The sequence below is a fragment of the Oenanthe melanoleuca genome, chromosome 12 (genome assembly GCF_029582105.1).
Source record: "Oenanthe melanoleuca isolate GR-GAL-2019-014 chromosome 12, OMel1.0, whole genome shotgun sequence".
Classification (NCBI taxonomy): domain Eukaryota; kingdom Metazoa; phylum Chordata; class Aves; order Passeriformes; family Muscicapidae; genus Oenanthe; species Oenanthe melanoleuca.
Window position 1 is genome coordinate 15,336,342 of NC_079346.1, and position 18,416 is coordinate 15,354,757.

An 18,416-nucleotide genomic window follows, 5' to 3' on the forward strand; every position below is an offset into this window, starting at 1 on the left:
CAGGGGTGGAAAACCCTCTTCTGCAGATGTAACTGAGACCAAGGGCCAAAGCCATGGTTACCACTGACATCCCATGTATGGTGTGTCACAGAAGATGAAGTGCAAAAGCTCTCTGAATTCGTGTTATCTCTGCATACAGCATGTCACTTAATTGTCCAGAAAAGCCTCTTGGAGAAGCATATGGGAAGTTTTCCCATGAAAAATGACACCACTCAAAGTCTTTTCTAGCTAGAAACCACTCAACAGAATCTATCACTACTGACATCTGGGACATAAGCTCCAAAGCAGTTAATTTACCATTTTAGCTCCAGCCAGTTTCCCATATACATTGATATCCAAAGTAGGTAATTGTTATGCCAGAAAGCCGAATCATTAGAGGAGAAAAAAGGTGAAGAAGAAACCTATGCAGTAATTCTCCTGCAGTATCCAGACCTGCCAAAGCTTCATTTAGGACTGCTGATTTAGGATTGCTCTTTGGTCTCTGACATTGCTGAACTTTTAAGACAATGTTTCTACAAGAAACTATTCTACAAGATCATGAATAGCCTGTAGAAGTATTGCAGTAACAACCACCAAGAGAAGCCCCCAGCAAGGTCCCAGGCCAGACAACAAAGCCTTTGTGCATCTCTGCTGGTCCAAGAGCAGCTCACCTTTAGCACGGAGCGGAGGCTCCCAGCTGTGCTAATGAGCTGCTGAAGGAGGTGTCACCGTCTGGGTGACGCAGAGCCAGCAGCCATTGCCACCCCTCCCCTCTCTGCCGCAGTCACATTCCCTGCTCTTCTCAAGGGCTGGCTCCCCATCTGTGCCCCCACAGCCTCCACACCCCCTGCTCCACCTCTGCGAGTGGGAGCTGAGAGGAGCCAAACCACAGCAGCTCTCTGGAAGCAAATGCTTCCTCTGTCCATCACTTCCCCACCTCTGTCACTCCAGACACTGCAGGAGCTTTGGTCCCCTTGCAGAGTTTCTAAGCACACTGACAAAGCTGCTGTCCCACCTCTGTCTGGCAGCTGCAGCCACAGAGGACATACAAGGACATCAGGACCTAACACAGCCCACACTATTTACCACATTCAGAGTGTGTGCACCTGTACCACACCCATATGAATCCTGTGGTGATGGACAACACAAAAAGAACCTGCCAAACCCCAGAAACCTATTGCAATAAGGTCCTGCAGGAGCTGAGTAACTCCCATTGCATCATTTGTCTGTGAATCCTTTCCAGTCAGCCTTTCCAGTGGCTCCAGTACTCTCTCCTTGTAAGGCTGTGATAAACCTGATCCTACAGGCTGAAGGTAGATGGCTTTCTTCTACTGCCACCCTCCTGGGGATGCCCATGGACACCAAAAGACCTGTACAAAGATTGCCTCATCAAGCAGGGCACAGTCCAGAAATCATATGCCACTTTAGAGGCTGGAAAGTGGACATGCCATGTAAAACTTACCCCAACCCTATTTTGTGACTGCACCTGGGCAGTAACCAGCTTTGGTTTAAAGATGACTCCCCTCATTTCCCAGCCCTGCCTCCAGAGCTGTGTGAAGAACACTGCTGGTTATTTTTTAGAGGTGAATCAACACTAATTCAAACTTGATGGCAACTTAATGACTCCCATCAGCAGCTCTGCAGAGAGCAGAGCAGCAACCTCAAGCCAGTGGCTGACTGAAGGGCACCCACACCCATATAGCACACGTGTCATGTATAAAGGGAAATTCTTTATCTTGCATTGGGTATCAGCATATGTTCTAGAAATTATCATATTGTAACCAATATATTAGGAAGACAGGCCAGGCTCCTGGAAGAGAGGGGCTAGGAGATGGTTTCTGCTAGCAGAGTGTTTTCAATCTGAGGTTTGCACTGAGCTGTGATGAAAAATCCTTCCTTAATACTGCACTGCAATAGCAGGAGAAGGCTGATTCCTTATTAAGTTGTGTAAGCAGAGAGGTCAAGTCTAGAACTGCTGAAAACCTGCAATTCCCTACCCTCCTTTGAGATGCTGTAGGTCAAGGTGGAAGTACAATGGCAAGTACATTTGCCCTGGTGCTGCATTTGCTCTGTGGGTAAACAGAGACCATCTACTCCCTGGGCTGTCATTCTGGCATCTTTCATGACCACTAAACTCTCTTCTAAAAGAAAAAGGAGGTTTTATTAGAAAGTCAGTGGATGATCCAAATGTCAGAGTGAAAAATCCAGAGGAAGGTTAAGGATTTTTTACTATTTTTAATACAGCTGCACTGGAGGTGAGTGAACACCAGAGTGTTTTGATTTCCTGCCTGGTTTCAATAAATGTTGCACTCCCAGGCACCCAAGGGACTGCTGTGGTTTGTCAAAACCAATTAATTTTCTTCCACAGAATGCTTCAGGCACCTCAAAATGTCGTTTGAAAGCTAGCACACATCTAAGGAGGAGGGAAAGCTGGCAATCAACTGCTGCTCGGGCTCTGCATCAGGAGCACAGCCCTGAAAACTCACACCAGCAGCACAGGCAGGAGAGAACGATGGCTTTTCACTTCAGTCATGGGACAGAGCTGAGGCCAGAGCCAACCAGAAAGTGCCATGTGTTGGAAACCCTATGAATATAAACAAGAAGCTGCCACTTGTGAAACTTGCCAGAAATAAGTTTCCTAAGGGAGAATTCAAAGCTGGAAGTTTCTCTCTCTCACTTGCATTTCCTAGGATTCACTGCTCAGTGCTAGCAGATGCAGTAATGAGCCAGAAGAGACAAACTGAACAGTTGTTATTAAGGAAGACATTTGGTAGATATGCCCTGGAGTTGGGATTCATAGGTTTCCATCCCAGCTCTCCATCAGGCTCACTGTGCAGAATAAGGATTTTCTTCATCTAAGCCTCAATTTCCTATTTACAGAGCCAAACTTGGATGTTTTCCTCCTTTCTAGTTTTGAGATGTGAAAGTAAACTTGTTTGCAAGCAATTTTAATAATCAGCCATGAAATGCATTAGAGGTAAGCATGGTATTACCATGCTAGGATTTCTTTTTCGTTTTCACTGGGCACTTCAGAACATATTGGAGGTATTGTTTCTACTCAGAATTGGACATACCTAGTAGTGATCCTATGAATATTCCATGTATATACCTCACAGCAAATTATTATCACTGAATGTTAGGTAACCATCTGTTGCTTTCTACAAAAGGCAGGGGCGGGGATAGATGTTTTTCTTGCATGCTAGCACTCTGCAAAAGGGGCAGAAGATAAGTTGAAATTTAAACAATTTGAGTTGGCTGTGAAGTCACATGCAAATCCTGCTAGAGCAGGAAACAGAACAGCTGATGTTCCCAGCAAGCACTACAGTAAGGCCCAGCCTACTCATAATGCCCAAGGAAACTGGGAACCAAGGCTCCTTTGAAGATCCCAGGCCCCTAATCAGGTCTAGTGTCATCTTTGCTGGACCACTGACAGAAACAAAGAACTCCCAAAATTAAAAATGACAGCACGCTGAGCAGCGATGTGAGCTTTATAGTGTAACAAATCTTAGAAGAACAAGGAATAAATCTGCCTTTTTTCTTTTTCTGTTCACCAACCATGGTATCTTCAATGACCTACTTGTTTTTAAAAGTAATCCAACATTTACCATTACAATCTTCTTTGCTCCTCAAGTCACATAAACCCCCTGCTGTCTCCTTCTTCTCTATTTACCTGGCCTTACAGTCACAGCAGGGAATTGAAAATCTGCTCCCTCCCTCCTAGCTACAAGCAAAGGCTTTGCTTGGGCATCCAACAGATGATAACTAATGCTACTGCTTAAACAATCCCTGGAGTGGCTCCTGACACATGCAGACGTTTAGATCCTGCCACCAGTCCAAGCCACATCAGGCATTTAGGAAAGTGCCAGGTAGAAATAGCCATGCCTCTCATTCCCAGCATCTCTTCGCTTCAGTAAATCTCATGTTTCATTCAGGCAGGATTTTTCTCAGTGCTCTTACTTACTATTTAATATTTATACTATGGTCAGTGTCCAAAAAGCATGGCACTATTGGTTATAGTAGGTGCTGAACAAACACATACTAAATCTGTCTTGAATTCCTCCAGGTGTGAAAGGTCAGTTAGAAAAGGGAGAAAAGTCAATAAAATCTCAAGCCCAGTGAATAACTGAATCACAACGAGCAAGCCCAAACATAAATCTAAAATAATGAAGCAGAGAAATCCTCAAAATATATCAAAATAAAGAGGGAATGCCCCACATCCATCAGTTGGCATTGATCAGCCCAAGAGCAGCAGAAGAGGAAGGAGAATCCATAACCATTAGCATCAGCTTCTGCTACATTTCCTCCTTAGCCTGTTCCCCTTCCTTCCCTCTCCTCTGGATATGACCTCCCAAATCATGAGAGAACCTGGTTTGTCCCTAAGACATAAAAGAGTGTGGAGCTTCTCCAGCTCATTGTGTGCAGAATTGTCAAAGTAAGATGCAAAGGATACAAGTGCTGGAAAGCTACAGACCCCTGATGCTTACCAAGATCTGGAGTCTCCCAAGAGGCAGTTCCTCCAAAAGCAGAGCCATCTCTTTCAGTAAAGCAACAGCAAACTACAGCTTTAACCAGAGCACAGATTCTCAGTCTTCAAGCAAAGCTCTCCAGTACTGAACTCCAGCTGATCTGCTTATGAGGAAAGCAAGACTGATCTAATAACAGCCTCCACTCTCTCTCCCTCCCTTGCAATAATATCTTAACTCTAAATAATTAAAAGGAAATAAGTACCTATAAACTGGCAGCATCATTGCAGGCCAATAGGTTGGCAGGGTGGGTGTTTGAAATAAGGGGCCCATTCAAGTTATTCAGTTCAGGTGTCAGAGGTGATGTGCTCTAATGAGGCACAATAAACACACTCACTTAACATGCAAAGTGCCTGCTGCCTTTTACAGGCTGGAGCCACACTGGAACATAACAACCACCACTGTGCCCTTGAGCAGTCACCTCCTCCCTGACCTCCCAACTTCCCAAGCCTTCCTGCATTTCTACATACTGAACAAAGGAGATGTGACACATCTTACTGCTTCCTCCACAATAAACTCAAGTATCTAATGACAGTTTCCTTCTTTAATCCTTTCAGTGTAACTGCATGTTTCACTCTTCTGCAGTCCAGTGACAATGGAAGTGATGGCCCATCCACAAGAATGCCAGGATCCAGCAGTCTCCAATACCTAGTGCTTGCTTGACAAACCTGCCAGGAAGAGAAACCAAACTCCCCAGCCTGCAGCATCTCAAGTTGAAGGGGCACTTAAAGACTATAAGTAATCTTTAAAAACTTAGAATGGGGAAAATCTGAAACTGTGATGAAATAAAAATACATATTTTCTATGTTTTGTATCTTGATCAGTGATAGAGTTGCATTTTTGGTTATCAGCTCTGCTCACAGGAGACTGAATTCCAGGCTATATCAATTCCCCTGTGAATGTAAAGGAAAAGAACCATCTGGAGAGAATAATAAAGCAATTAACTTTCCATTAAAGAATAATCTATGTATGTTTTTAAGAAGGGAAACTTTAATGATCTCCACCTAATTATTCATGCTGCATTCTGGCAGAGTTGGTATGGATTTTGCCTTGCTTTATTTTTAAACACAGCCTGAAGTTAACAACTTCAGCTGGAATGAATGTGGGGACCACACAGGCTCCTTCAGTCAAAGGCAGGACAACCTGGATGAGGGAGGCTTCCAGAAACATCAGCCAAGGTCTCATCCTTCCCATGGATTCATATGGCTGTGTAATGGCTACAGCACCAATTCAAAGAGTTCACTGAATATTCATGAGGATTTTACAAACATGGTTGTTGACTGGCTGGGAACATCAGCTACATTTTTGGACACTCAACGCAAAGCAGAGCACTGAGGAGATGCACACACCTGAACATCACTCTCTTGAATGCTAGGCTCATTTAACTTGTCACTGACAGCAATATAAATCAGAAATGACTCCATAAAACTCAACAGCAATCCCTTCTGATTGTTCAAACTCACCAACTGGCTGGAAGCATATTATCTTTACAAAGTAATTCTGTAAAGTGGAAAGGTTCAAAGCAAGGGCTTTAAGGACTATTACTCTGCCTGTTACCTCTCTGAACACACCCTCCTCTATGGACCTGCTGGCTGTACCCACGATGGAGAACAGTCCAGGCTGCAGCACTCCTTGGTTCTGCAGACCTGCTCACTTAAGCACCTGCCTCAGTTTCCCAGTGGATAACAGTAATGGGTCAGTAACTGTGCATGCCTGCTCTTCATTCCAGTTTACACAGCACTCTCCAGCCAAGGAAAACATTTGGAAAGGACCAAATATAGTTTAAGCTAAAATTAACAGGAACATAAATACCAGGATTCAGCAACTCAGATCACTCCTTTAAAGCACCTACCTGGCACTCTGAGCTTTTCAGCATGAGAACTCACACATTAAAGAGCTGGTAAATAGTCAGACAGTGTCCAGGCAATTCTTTGCTACAATTTATTGCCCAGCTGATTGAGATCAGGCTCTATGACACAGTGCAGGCATGTTTATCCCTCTCCCCTGCTAGCTGCTAAGTTTTATGATCTGAAAAAGTAATTAAAAAAAAAAACAACCCAAAAACATAATCCTGGAACACAAACTAGTCACACCTGAGTCCTGCTGGAAAAATCCCTGCCTCGGCTTTCAAATGTTGCAGAACATTTTCATTTGCAGCTTCTGCATAAACGGAGCAAGTATTGAGCCTAAGAGTCTAAGGGATTTGAGCCTCTGAGACTTCTAGGCTGCTCTTTCCCCAGAACTGTAAAAGCCCATCTTTCTGCACTAAATGCATATATATACACTCACACAGACACAACCACATACACTGATAGCTGTCTCAAAGCAGGGCCCCTGCATCACACTGCATCAGCACAATGGCTCTGGTGCAGGATCTGCACCACCCACTGGAAAGGATTTAGTGAGGGGTGCTAACGTCACACACTGAGCAGCCACATCCAGCTATAAATTATTCATACACATTACTCTAATTATGCAAATGTACTAAAAGCTGGAGCATATGTTTCCCTGACATCTCGCAGTACAGATGCAATATGGCTCTAGTAGAGAGAAGGAGTGAGAAGTGAGGTGATGGTGTAAGGGGGCTGGTGATGGCACACACTGGCCCAAGCAAGGGGTGCCAGAGGATCCTTCTTTCCCAGCCAGGCTGCTGCAAGCCTAAGGACATTGAAATGCTCCTCCTTGGTAATACAGCGTTGGCTTTGCACTCGGTGCTGAACAGAGTGCTGAGGCTGCTGAACGGCCCAGGCAGATTAAAATAAACCCAAGCTGTTTGGAAGAGGAATGTGTTTATCTGGCATGGCGCACTTCCTCTTCTCAAGCAGGAGGAGCAGGGGAGGGCACAGCCACGGCGTGCGGAAGCAGGCTGTGTGCACGCTGCTGGGAGGGGAGGACAGCAGCACAGGGACCAGGCACTTTGGGAATGAGCTCGGGAACCGAGGGCTGGGAGCCCAGCATCCCCTCACTGGGGTGCAGAGCCCACACTCCTGGGCAGCCCCAGATGGGCACTAGCTGCTGGAAACACAGTAAGGTGCGTTCACCCTGGAAGAGGGCAGGCATTCAGTGCTGCTGTAACACAAGCAGCTTGCTTCGTGTGCTGCCCAAGCTTTGGGTTCAAACCCCTCTCAAATCTGTGAGCACAGTGCAGCCACTGGCATCACTTATCTCCCATTCTGGGGGATGGGCTGACACCTCAGAAGGAAAAGGCCAGATGAATTCTGCTATGGTGTTTTGAAGGTAGTACTGGATTGAATATCAGAAGATTAGGATCTTGTTCCCAACTCTGCCATGTTGGGAACAAGGACCACATCACTGTTTCTGTGAATGTCCAGTCCATGTGACAGAGCCATTTGGAAGCAGACAGGCTTCTCAGACACTGTGTCCAGAGCATTGTGCAGGGGGACTCTGATTCTCTTGCATCCTTCATTTAAAATTCCATTAACACTTCTCAAATTCTCCAGCCCTACTGAATGACCAGCTGAGTGTTTCTATACCCAGAGAAAACAAAAGAACAAATTAAACATCATGTAATACCACAGTTACTTGGGAGATTTAGGCTAATTTATTATTATTCCAGTAGTTATCCAAGATCAAAAAAGTTGAACAGAAAACCTTGACAGCTCCTTTGATAAGAGCATGTCTCACCTCCTAGTGCTGGCATTAAAGAGGCTCTAGCTCTGTGCCAGCAGTTTTGTAAGGGATGCACTCACAGAGCCACATGAAACACTCAGTACTGCAGAGACCCCACCACAGGAGGAGTGCTAGTGACTGCAGCACTACACAAGGCAGATGCCACTTCAGCTCTTCAGACCCAAGGCAAAACTCTGTCAGTATTACTAGCTTTTTTTAATCCAGCTTCTTGTTTGTGCACAGCTCAATCACAGTTCTTCACCTGCAGCTGCCTCAACTAAAGCATGGCCATGCTTTGAAAACAAGAGAAGCAGCACAGAGCAGAAGGGACAAGCAAGCTGAGGCAGAGACAAAGGTGGGGATGCCTGCACACATCCTGGTCACTCTGCCCCAAGCCCTGGCCAGCAGGGCCCTTCCTTGCCAGAAAAACACAGAGGAATGAACAGCAGCACTTCTGCCAGGCAGAGATGCCAAACTAGCAAAACAAAGTATAAGAAAACAAGAATGGAAGACAGACATGAAAATCCACTGGAAAAAAACAAACAGATATTGATTACAAGGACCAAGCTGAGCCACTTCTGCTGTGCCACAACCATCAAACTCCTTGGGGAGCTGCATCCCAAAGGGCACAGCACAAGTCTCCCTTTCCCTGGGCCCATCCTCCTTTCTGTGCAGTCACACACATTGAGGACCAAGCACAGCCCAGGCTGAGGCTCCCTGCCTGCCCACTCAGCCAGCTGCTCCCCACATCCCACCTGGGCTCAGGTTTGGGGCCACCTCACCCTTTAGAGACTGAGTGGTTCCTCATCACCAAGGCCAGCAGTATCCTTATCTCCCAGTCATACACCAGCAAGGCAGACCCAGACACTCTCTCTTGACTTCCCTTGGCTGCCCAGAGGAAAGGGAAGAGGGTACAAAACCAGCTTGATAGGCTGGAGAGGAGAAGCAAGTGCAGCTGAGGTCCAGCTCTGCTGCCCAGCCTACCCCTGCTAAATCCTGTCTGTGGCAGGGCATGGCACCTCCAGCAGAGCTCTATCCTGCCACAGAAACAGTGCTCAGGAAAGACAGCCAGAGGGAAGAGAGACAGGAACACAGAGCAGGAAAGGGGCTCAGCATTTACATCCCTTAGCTCTTCCCCTCTTGTTTGAAAGGCTTTGGCTTCCTCAGTAAATGCCAGAGAGGAAACAAGGCCACTGGAGGCAGCAGGGATAACAGGTACTAGAGGAGGGGAGGGGATGCTCTCACCAGCTCCCTGCTCACCTCAGGAGACACAGGATCAAACACAATGTAGGTAACAAGCCAGGGCAGATTTGAGCCTCAGCCCAGCTATCCAGAAAAGGAGTTTTAACACAACATCCAGGGGAGCTGCTCAGTGAGGCACAAAACCCAGCAGCACACACAGCTCTGCTGTCATGGGTCCTGCCACGAGTGCCAGCACAGCAGGACACTGGGAGGACAGGGCTGCACCAGCAGGGGAAATCTCCTGAGTACACTCTACCCTGGAGCAGGTTCTGCAGCATCTAGGCTGGAAAGTATTATTTCCTTTTTGACTAAACTCAGCAACTTTTACTTGTGCCAAAAAACTAAAAGAAAGAGAAATGAAGTGTGGTGTAGCAAGAAATGTCAAAACAAAATATTTTTTGCTCTGCCAAGTGAAGAGTCCGCTGTAGCCACAAAGAAGTCACTAACAGAAAAAACAACTGGAAATCAGAGTTGTATTTTTAGTATAATATTCCTTATTCTAGAAATAACTATTTTAAGAACGTCAATCTATTCAGCCAGCATTATAGGGTCCCACATATCATTGTGCCAGTCAGAGCTGAATTAGCAGTGATTTGTGCTCTCAATTATCTCTGGTGAGCTGTGAGGCAGGCAGGATAGGCAGGCAAAGCAGCATGCCCTGATCCAAGTGCTGGGATTTGTTTTGGGGCATGCCTGGAGGAGCCAGCCAGCCAACAGGATGCTGCACTACAGGCACCCCAGGGGCTGAGCACTGACTTCACCAGGCAGAGAATCATCCCAGCAAGGCCATGGCTCTCCATACAGCTCCAAGCCCACAGTGTTCACTCATGTGGGTGGCCCAGCACAGCCAGCCTAATGGGGACATCTGCACTTCAGTGTTTTCAAGGTCGGGACATTAGGGAGAAGCAAGGTGGGACTCACAGCTGAAAGAAGAGCCCTTGGCATGACTGCCCTTTACATCTCACCCTCCTGTAATTGCTCCAGAAAAATGGTCCCCTTGTGCAAAGGAGCATCTGCATGGTACCAGCTTGGAAAACTCCCCAGGGCATTGTCTGTCCACCTGGCAGGACAGGAGGGAAGCAGGGGCATTGAGCATTTAGTACCCCACCTCAAGGAAATGACTGAGGAGTTAAAACAAAAATCTTTCTGGGATGGGCAGCACTCCAGGAAGATTAAATATTCAGCACTGTTATGTTCCTGGACACCACATTTCTGACAATAAATTTCATGCATCATATGCCATAACAGTTATGATTTCAGGCAATAACCAAAGAACAGGTCTCCATCCTTTCACAGCAATCCAAGAAAAAATGTTTTTGAGTAAACCTGGCAAATCTCAGAGGAGGGTATTTTTTATTATTATTCTGTCTGTCACTTTGGTAGTCAGGCCTGGAAAGGGAAGATCCATTTGGCATGGACCCACCTCCAGTGCTTACAGCTTCACAGTCCCACAAGAGCTAGCTGTGGAACCCACCACTCACAACAGACCCCACCAAATTCAGAAGGGCCAGTTCTGGCCTTGGTAACACTGGAGCACCTTTTCCCCCAACTGGAGCACTTTTCTAATATCACTATGCATAATGAACCAGAAGTCCCCTCTCCAGGCATGTCCCAGGCCAACATGGCAAATCCAAAGAACATCAGCAACTTTTAGCAAAAAACAGGCTCTGCTTGTCTCATTTTTCTTTATCCTTCCTACCCTGCATGGATCTACTCTTGCTTAATAATAAACCTTCCTGTGAAATCCCAGTGGGTGGAATTAGCTTCCAGCTGTACCATGTTTCAGCTCCCACAGCTCCTCAGGGGCTCTTCCTTCCCCCTGTGCCTGCTCACCCTCTAAATTTTGAGTGTGGTTGCAACAGAATGTGGACTTTTTTTTTTTAACTTTTCAAATCCATGTCTCCAAGTAAGTTACAGTGCCACTTTATGACATGAGACAGCTTCCATACTGTAACCCTGATGAACCTGTGTGCAGCTGGTGGGTAAGGACTCCCTGCAGCTACAGCTCTGAGTTCTTCAGGGTGAAGCACTCCATGCCATTTTCCATCAGTGAAGCTATGCTAGTGTGCACTAGCAAGCAATGTGGTTCTTAAGTATCATGCACTTGATATTGCATCTACAAATCAAACCTGAACTCCACATCCCAAGTCCTCCCCTAGAGATCAGCAGACAGCCTCCACCAGTCCTTTCTGGTGTTCAAACAGCTGCACAGTGGAATTTTCAGTAGCTCATTTCTTGGCTTCAGCTGGTTTATGCATTTACTAGATACAATAATTAGCTTCCTCCCTTTACAAGAAGATTCCAGAACAGATTTCAAAAAAACCCCTTCAATCCCTCTGTAGTCAGTTTATCCAGTATTAATCCATTGATGTATTGCATTATGTTCTACCAGAAGAATTAAACAGGAAAAGTGGGAAGCTCTCTTACCTGTAATTGACTGACTGGCCAATAGGAGTCAAGTGCTGGCAAATTGGAGGTGTAATTTCTCTTTAATTATGGCATTAAAAAAATTACATGATATGCCTATTTAACATGCAAAGGAGTAAAATCAAAGCTAATAAGAATAAATTGTAAGAGAGGACATGTACAAAAATGTAGTAGCAATCCTTTTGTTTTTTATGACTGTGCTTTGCTGAAGAGAATGCTGGCTGCTGCACCATTGTATTGCCTGGGAAACATCCCCAGCTCTAAGACCCTGCCAACATGCAAAACTGCATTGCACAAATGCATGGCTACTTTCAGAAATATCTGTTGAAACCCAAGAGGGTGTATATGCTTTTCATGCTGCACATAAAGTTTATATCAATCCCCTTGAAGTTCACTTGAAATGAATGCACACAAAGCCCAGACACACCATTCAAGAGCTCAATATGAACACAAATGAATGGATGAACCATGAAGAGTTTTGCAAGCCTTCAGGTAAACTAATTTCAAAATGCATTTAAAAGAAAATAGTGTGGCCTCTGTGTTTAGACAATGGGTTACAACCAACAGTATAAAATTTCAGCAGTTCTGTTTAAGCCAATATAGCTACTAGTGCAAGACAGGCAGTAGGAGTCCCATAAAGTATTGGCATCTGAGAAGAACATGTCACTGTCACCAGAAAACACAAATACACCCATGCTTTTTTGCTGGGGTAACATATTTATCACTCTAGAGAAGCCTATTTTCTTTAGATTAACACCATAACTGTTATTCCAAATTGCTCAATTCCAAATCAGCTAGTCAGCACAAGAGTGTGGGCAAGGGGAACCAGGATTTATGGGGAAAGGGAAGCAGGGAAGGTTTCAAAGACTGTTGGATCCCAAACCTAATAAACCCTGATGAAGCTGCTCTATAATTGCCCTAACCCAACCCAGAGCACTGCTGCCAGGAGAAGAGCAGGCCTGGCTTCTGCAGCCTCTGGTGCTAACTCAGGGAGCAGGAGGCAGATGCCAGCATCAGCAACTGAATTTTGTTTTCTGGCACTTGGAAACAATTACAGTTTTACCTGCAATGTATATTTAAAAGCAAGGCGCTTCCAATGGCTAGCAAAATTATCCTTTCAACATTTCCTGCTTTGTCAACACAAGTTTAAATTTAAAACACAAATTAAACTACTTTCAGTCCCTGGAGGAAAGGTTAGATGATTTTAATATTTTTTAGTGTGTCATACAGGAAAAACCTGAGAGGTGCATGCTCAGATAGCAGTGACATGAAGCCCCAGAGACAGACAGATACAAACCACACTCACTCCCACACACTTAAATGCATCTGAATGCCCAGGGAGCAGAAGCATAGCCAGCCATGACCCTGCACATGGAGTGAGCTGAGAGGGTGACTGAGTGCAAGTGTTCACACGGGTGGTTTCTGCAGATGAGAGCAGTCATTGCCACAAGAAAGGCAGCACAGGTAAAAGAAAGACAGCTTACCTTTCTGAGCTGCTGGACTCCACCAAATATCCTCATCACTCCATCAATCTCCTGCTCCAGCCTCCTGGCCCAGTACTGCATACTGCAAGAGATGGAGAGAGAGAGAGAAAGAGAAAGGGAGAGAGAGAAAGAGTCAGAGCCCTGACACTGAGTAGATAAGCAAGGGAGTGAAGGGAGAGGGAGGAAATCAGTGCCTCAGCAAAGTTCACTGCTCTCTCTCTGCAGCACCAAGTGCAGGCAGAGTACCAGGAACACACTGCTCTGAGGATTACAGCTGGGCCAGGTTATAAACTTCCAGACTCCAAAATTTATGCACAAGGCACCACAGAGAGAAGAGGGAAGAAAAAGATGCAACAAAAACCGCAAGGCTTGAGGCTTTATTTTCTCCTTCTCTAAACATTTGCAGTAGCTAATTATTTAAGCCCAGAGCGATTAACAAGGTCGAAGTGCTGTGGAGTACAGAAAACAGCTCCTTGCTTTAGCAGGGCTCTGTGGCAGGGAGCAGACCCTGAGCCAGGGCAGGGGCAGAGGTGTCTTGTCCTGCTGTAGCAATGGATTATCAGTGCAGCAGCAGGGAGAGAGCTGGGCACAGCCAGCAGCAGGCACAGAGCAGCCAGGCACAGGCTCAGCTGCTTTGCACCCTCAGCAAAGCCCAACCTGAGCCAGGCTCAGGGCAGGCAGAGCTGCTCCTGAGGCAGGGCAAGGGCTGGGAGCTGCCTCGGCACCTCCTTCATCCTGAGCCCTGCTCCCAGCAGAACAGCACCTTCCCTGCACTCAGCCACATGGACTCCTGCTTGCAGCAATAACACCCAGTTAAAAACAGCAAACAAACCCTCTTCTAAATCCACAGAACTCGATAATTCTCCTTCTTTTAATGAGATTTCCTGGCTTCAGCCGCTGCCCAGGCAAATGTCAAATCTCCTGTCTGACCTGGAAAAGCAACACTGGATTGTCTCTGCACCACTTGGCACTGCCTTCAGTGCTTTATTCACAGAAACATTCCTCTCTCAGTGTATGCCACAGGAAGGAGGGAAGCAGCAGAAGGTAAGGCCAGCAGAAGGGCAAGGTGCAGGTGGGAAGGAGCTTGGGGAGGTTGCACTTTTGTTAGGTTCACCAAAAGATTTCATTCTTCATGCAAAGAGACATCCCCTGGCAGCCCACACAACCCCCAAACCATGGAGGGGCTCTCCCAGAGATCAAGGAGCAAAGAAACCCAATTGTTTTTCAGCTGGGCACTGGAGGACTCTGAATTACACAGCACAGCCCAAAAGCTGGGCAGAATTATCAGAGCAGATAGATGCCCTGAACTGAGGGGCAGAGCAGAGCTGAAGCACCAAGTTTGAGGGGTGAGGGACAGCAGGACAGAGGGAAGGGCTGGCAGACAGATGTGTGCTACTCAGGCAAAATTCATGCCAGTTAATAACATCAAGGATGGATGAAAACAAGATTTGATTGCCCATGCCAAGCCTTCTCAGTTTTCCAATGTAACTTATGCTATTTCCCATCTTCCCAGAGAGGCATGGCTGCCTCTTGTCCCCTGGAAGCGTGGCTGGGGAGGGGACATGTAGGAAATGAGATGAGTGGAGATACCAGCAAAGCCCCTATTCTGCCAGAGGAGGGAGAGCAAAGCCACTGGGGCTGCCAGTGTGAAGGTACCAGGTCACAGACAGAGCTCAGAGGGGTTGGTTTTGGGGGGTTTTGTTTCTTTTCCAGTCAAACATTTTATCAAAGGTATAGTCAGGTTACCCTGAGTACCACAAATCTTCTGAAGCATTTTCACCAAAAAATATCTATTTTTACATAAGGTGTTAATTTTTTTTAAAAAGCCTTGAAAAACCAAAACTGAATTTATTTTTCCCCTCCTCCAGTTTGTCCAGTGAACTGAAAAAAATCAATTATATGCTCATACTCAGCCACAGGTCTGAGAAACCCCACTGAGCACTTATGGAGCTGACACTTTTCCTTAACTTCCAGCTCTGCACAAGATCCTTGATTTCAGTGACACCTGCCTGTGTCAGCTCTCACCAGGAGCACCAACACCACCACAGCAAGGGAAAATTACCTCCCATCTTGAGCTGTATCCATCAACATTAACAACTGCTCAGATCTGCTTAAATGTCACATATGGCCAAGCCTTCAGAAAGGATTAGTTAGAAAGGAAGACAGAGGCATCAATATTACTCTGTTGGCATATGAAAAAGAGACACTGAGTACTCAGTTGAGCTGGGATTACAATTTAGTCAGCAGATTCGTAAAAAAAAAAAAAGAAAATTAACTTATTCCACCCCTTGCCTCTGCCCCAAGAAGTACTACTATTTTAGAGAAAAGCCACTGGGTTTGTCATTCATGAGAAAAGCTGCAATTCCCTTTAATTGTCTTATGATACCTGACTCTCAATCTTACAGACCAGCAGCTTCCAAAAGGGTCCAGCTAAGCCTTGTGACATCAATATTAAAAATAAATAAGTACATGTATTACACCATCAAATAAAAAGGACAGCATTTTGGCAGAGCTGATACCAGGTTTCTAGATTTAAAAAAAAAGTAATAGCAAAAGCAGCTTCCTTTTTTTTATGTACTATGGCTATAGAAGAGTTTTTGCCAGTGGTAGTAAAAGTTCTTTTTTCCACCCAGCACAACCCTCACCCACATGAAAGCACTGGCAGAACTCTTGTCTGACCCTTTACTATGTCCCTCTACCCTGGTACTGTCCATGACAGAAGTCTGCAGAGTGGGCCACATCCCAAAATCTGGAGGTTTCATCTCAGTTGCCATATACTGGGTTGAGAGTTACCATTAAAAAATCCCCATGAAACGAATGCACTTAAAATTTTATGTAGGATGGCTGCAGCAAGGCTGCAGAGGGTAAAGGAGCTGCTGGGCCATGATGAGCATGTCTGTGCAGAGCATCTCCTAGGAAGTGGTGAGCAATAAGCCAGCACATCATTGCCTTCCTGGGCCATTACTGCACGCCTCAGGTGCCTTACAGGGCTTGAGGAGCCGTAACTCCTCCAAACATGCTGCCAGGAGTGCCCTGCTGCTCTTGTGAAATGCCATTTACAAATAAAGCACCCAGCACACAGCTGATGACTGGCTGGGAAGGCACTGGCATGGCTGTGGTGGTGAGGAAGGCACCAGGCTCCTTTATGAGCCATGTGCACAGTCACTCCTAAAACCAAGCACCACTTTGGTGTCTGCTGCTGAGAGAAAACACGGGCCAGGAGAAAACCTTGGAGCTCAAGAATTTGTGATGGCACTTTATAGCTCTGTGCCTGCAGGAGCTGCATGCAAAGAGCCTGGCCTTTCTTTGGCAGTGACATACCCAGCACACCTCACTCATCCCTCTTGTGAGGTGACTCTCCCAACCCAACAATTCTACAACTATCATATACAATTCAGGATATCCATAAAAAATCCTTAGTATTGAAAAAAGGGTTGTTTCCTTCACCTGTATATATTACAGCCTCCAGTGCAACATTTGCAAGGGAGGTAACTGATTTTGAAAACACACCATCATTTATCATTGCCTCTCCAAAGAAAACTACAAAAATGTTAATTGATTAGATAATTTGCATATTTGATTTTTCCTAAAGATGATATAAAGTGGGCTTTAAAAAAGAAGCAGATAGTCAAAACTATTTACTGTGCCAAGGAGAACATCAGGAGACCTGTTACTGCTGTTGCAGCTGGGGCCAAGAAGCAAAGCATCCCACGTGTCCCACTCTGCTCAGTGGGACCTGTGCCTTGCCACTGGTCACTGCAGCCCTGTTTTAGGATTAGGGCATGTTCCATGCTCCAGGTCACCCAAGCAGCTGCAGAGACTTCTGCATGTTGGTGTCAGAGGCTACACAGGGCAAGCCATGCACTGCCAGCCTGTGGCCAGCAGCAGGGATGTGCCACAGCAGCTCAGGACAAGGTCACTCTGGGTGCATGGCACAGACCCCTCCAGGCTGCAGTGACACCTCCCATGGCTAACCTAGGGGCAGCAAGGCAGTTCCACAGACTGCTAATGAGTGCAAGCCTCATTGCAAGGCACCTCTCACAAAAAAGAGAAAGGGAAAAGAGAAGCGAGAGGAAAGAAAATTAGTTTTCTGCTTGAGGACATTTTTTCCTTAAAAGAAGCCTTAGGAGAGTGCTTGTTTGGCTGTGAACAGAAGAGGGTGTTAGGAAAAAAAATAAAACAGGAGATTTGATCCTCTCCTTTTACTGCCTTCCTGGCCTCAAAAATAAGAGGGTCACAGAAACATAAAAGCACAAGAGGAGAAACTACATGCTAAGTGGATGTACTGCCCCACAGCTTATTGGGTTCTATACAGAGTGTGCTCTGAACAAGTGTCTACACTTCATGCAGGGTGTTCAGCCAAGAATGCTTCACCCTGATTCATACACTTTGGTTCAGTGCCCAAATATTGCTATTTAATAAGGTTATTAATTACCGTGTTGTCTAATTTTTGCTGTGCAGGAACTTCTTATAATTGGCTTATTCCTTCAAGATGCTTAATCCTTTAACTATAATAGTGTGTGTCAGTGCACACACGTGCATGTGTGTGTGTGCAGGATATGCTCCCTCTGAGCTCTCTTACATACCTAGCCTGTAAAAACCCCACGTGAGCCAGTGTTTACCCATCAAGGGAAAACAAGTTGCCCTTTTATTTTCCCCTGAAGACACAACTTCGAGAGAACACCTGTTTCCTTCCAAATAACTTACTGACCCTGCTTCCAGGCATTATCAAGCTTCCCACATTGTCATTTTATGACTGTGTTTTAATTTAAAATACGTGCCCAGGTGTTTATATAAAGGAAGGGTGGGGAAAATTGCCTTCTGGACTGGTCTTTTCTTAATATTTATCAAGACATTATTCACCTCTACCGTCTGGTCTTCCCTGTAATAGAAAGCATCTTTGGCATTATTATAGGGGGGAAGGAAGGGCAAATGAATATTAGAACTATATCCTTAGGAAAATCTTTTAAGAGACAGGAAAGGGAAAGACTGTCTACAATCAATTATTTTGTTCTCCTCAATTCAAACACTAACTTTCTGTGTCTGTTTCTGTGTGCTATCTTCTGTTTATCTTTTCAAATTTTTGCAGCAGGGTATGTCTTGCAAAAAACTGCACCTAAAAAAAACCCCC

General features: G+C 45.6%; 1 protein-coding gene across 2 annotated transcripts in view; it reads right to left on the bottom strand.

The window, feature by feature from the left end:
- The window catches only part of CACNA2D2 (calcium voltage-gated channel auxiliary subunit alpha2delta 2), a 205,167-nt gene that overhangs the window by 170,184 nt on the left and 16,567 nt on the right, over window positions 1-18,416 (bottom strand). For both annotated transcript variants that reach the window (XM_056501746.1, XM_056501745.1), the window contains exon 2: window positions 13,286-13,367. In XM_056501746.1, coding sequence (XP_056357721.1) covers window positions 13,286-13,367 — 82 coding nt within the window. The remainder of the gene's footprint in view (window positions 1-13,285; window positions 13,368-18,416) is intronic.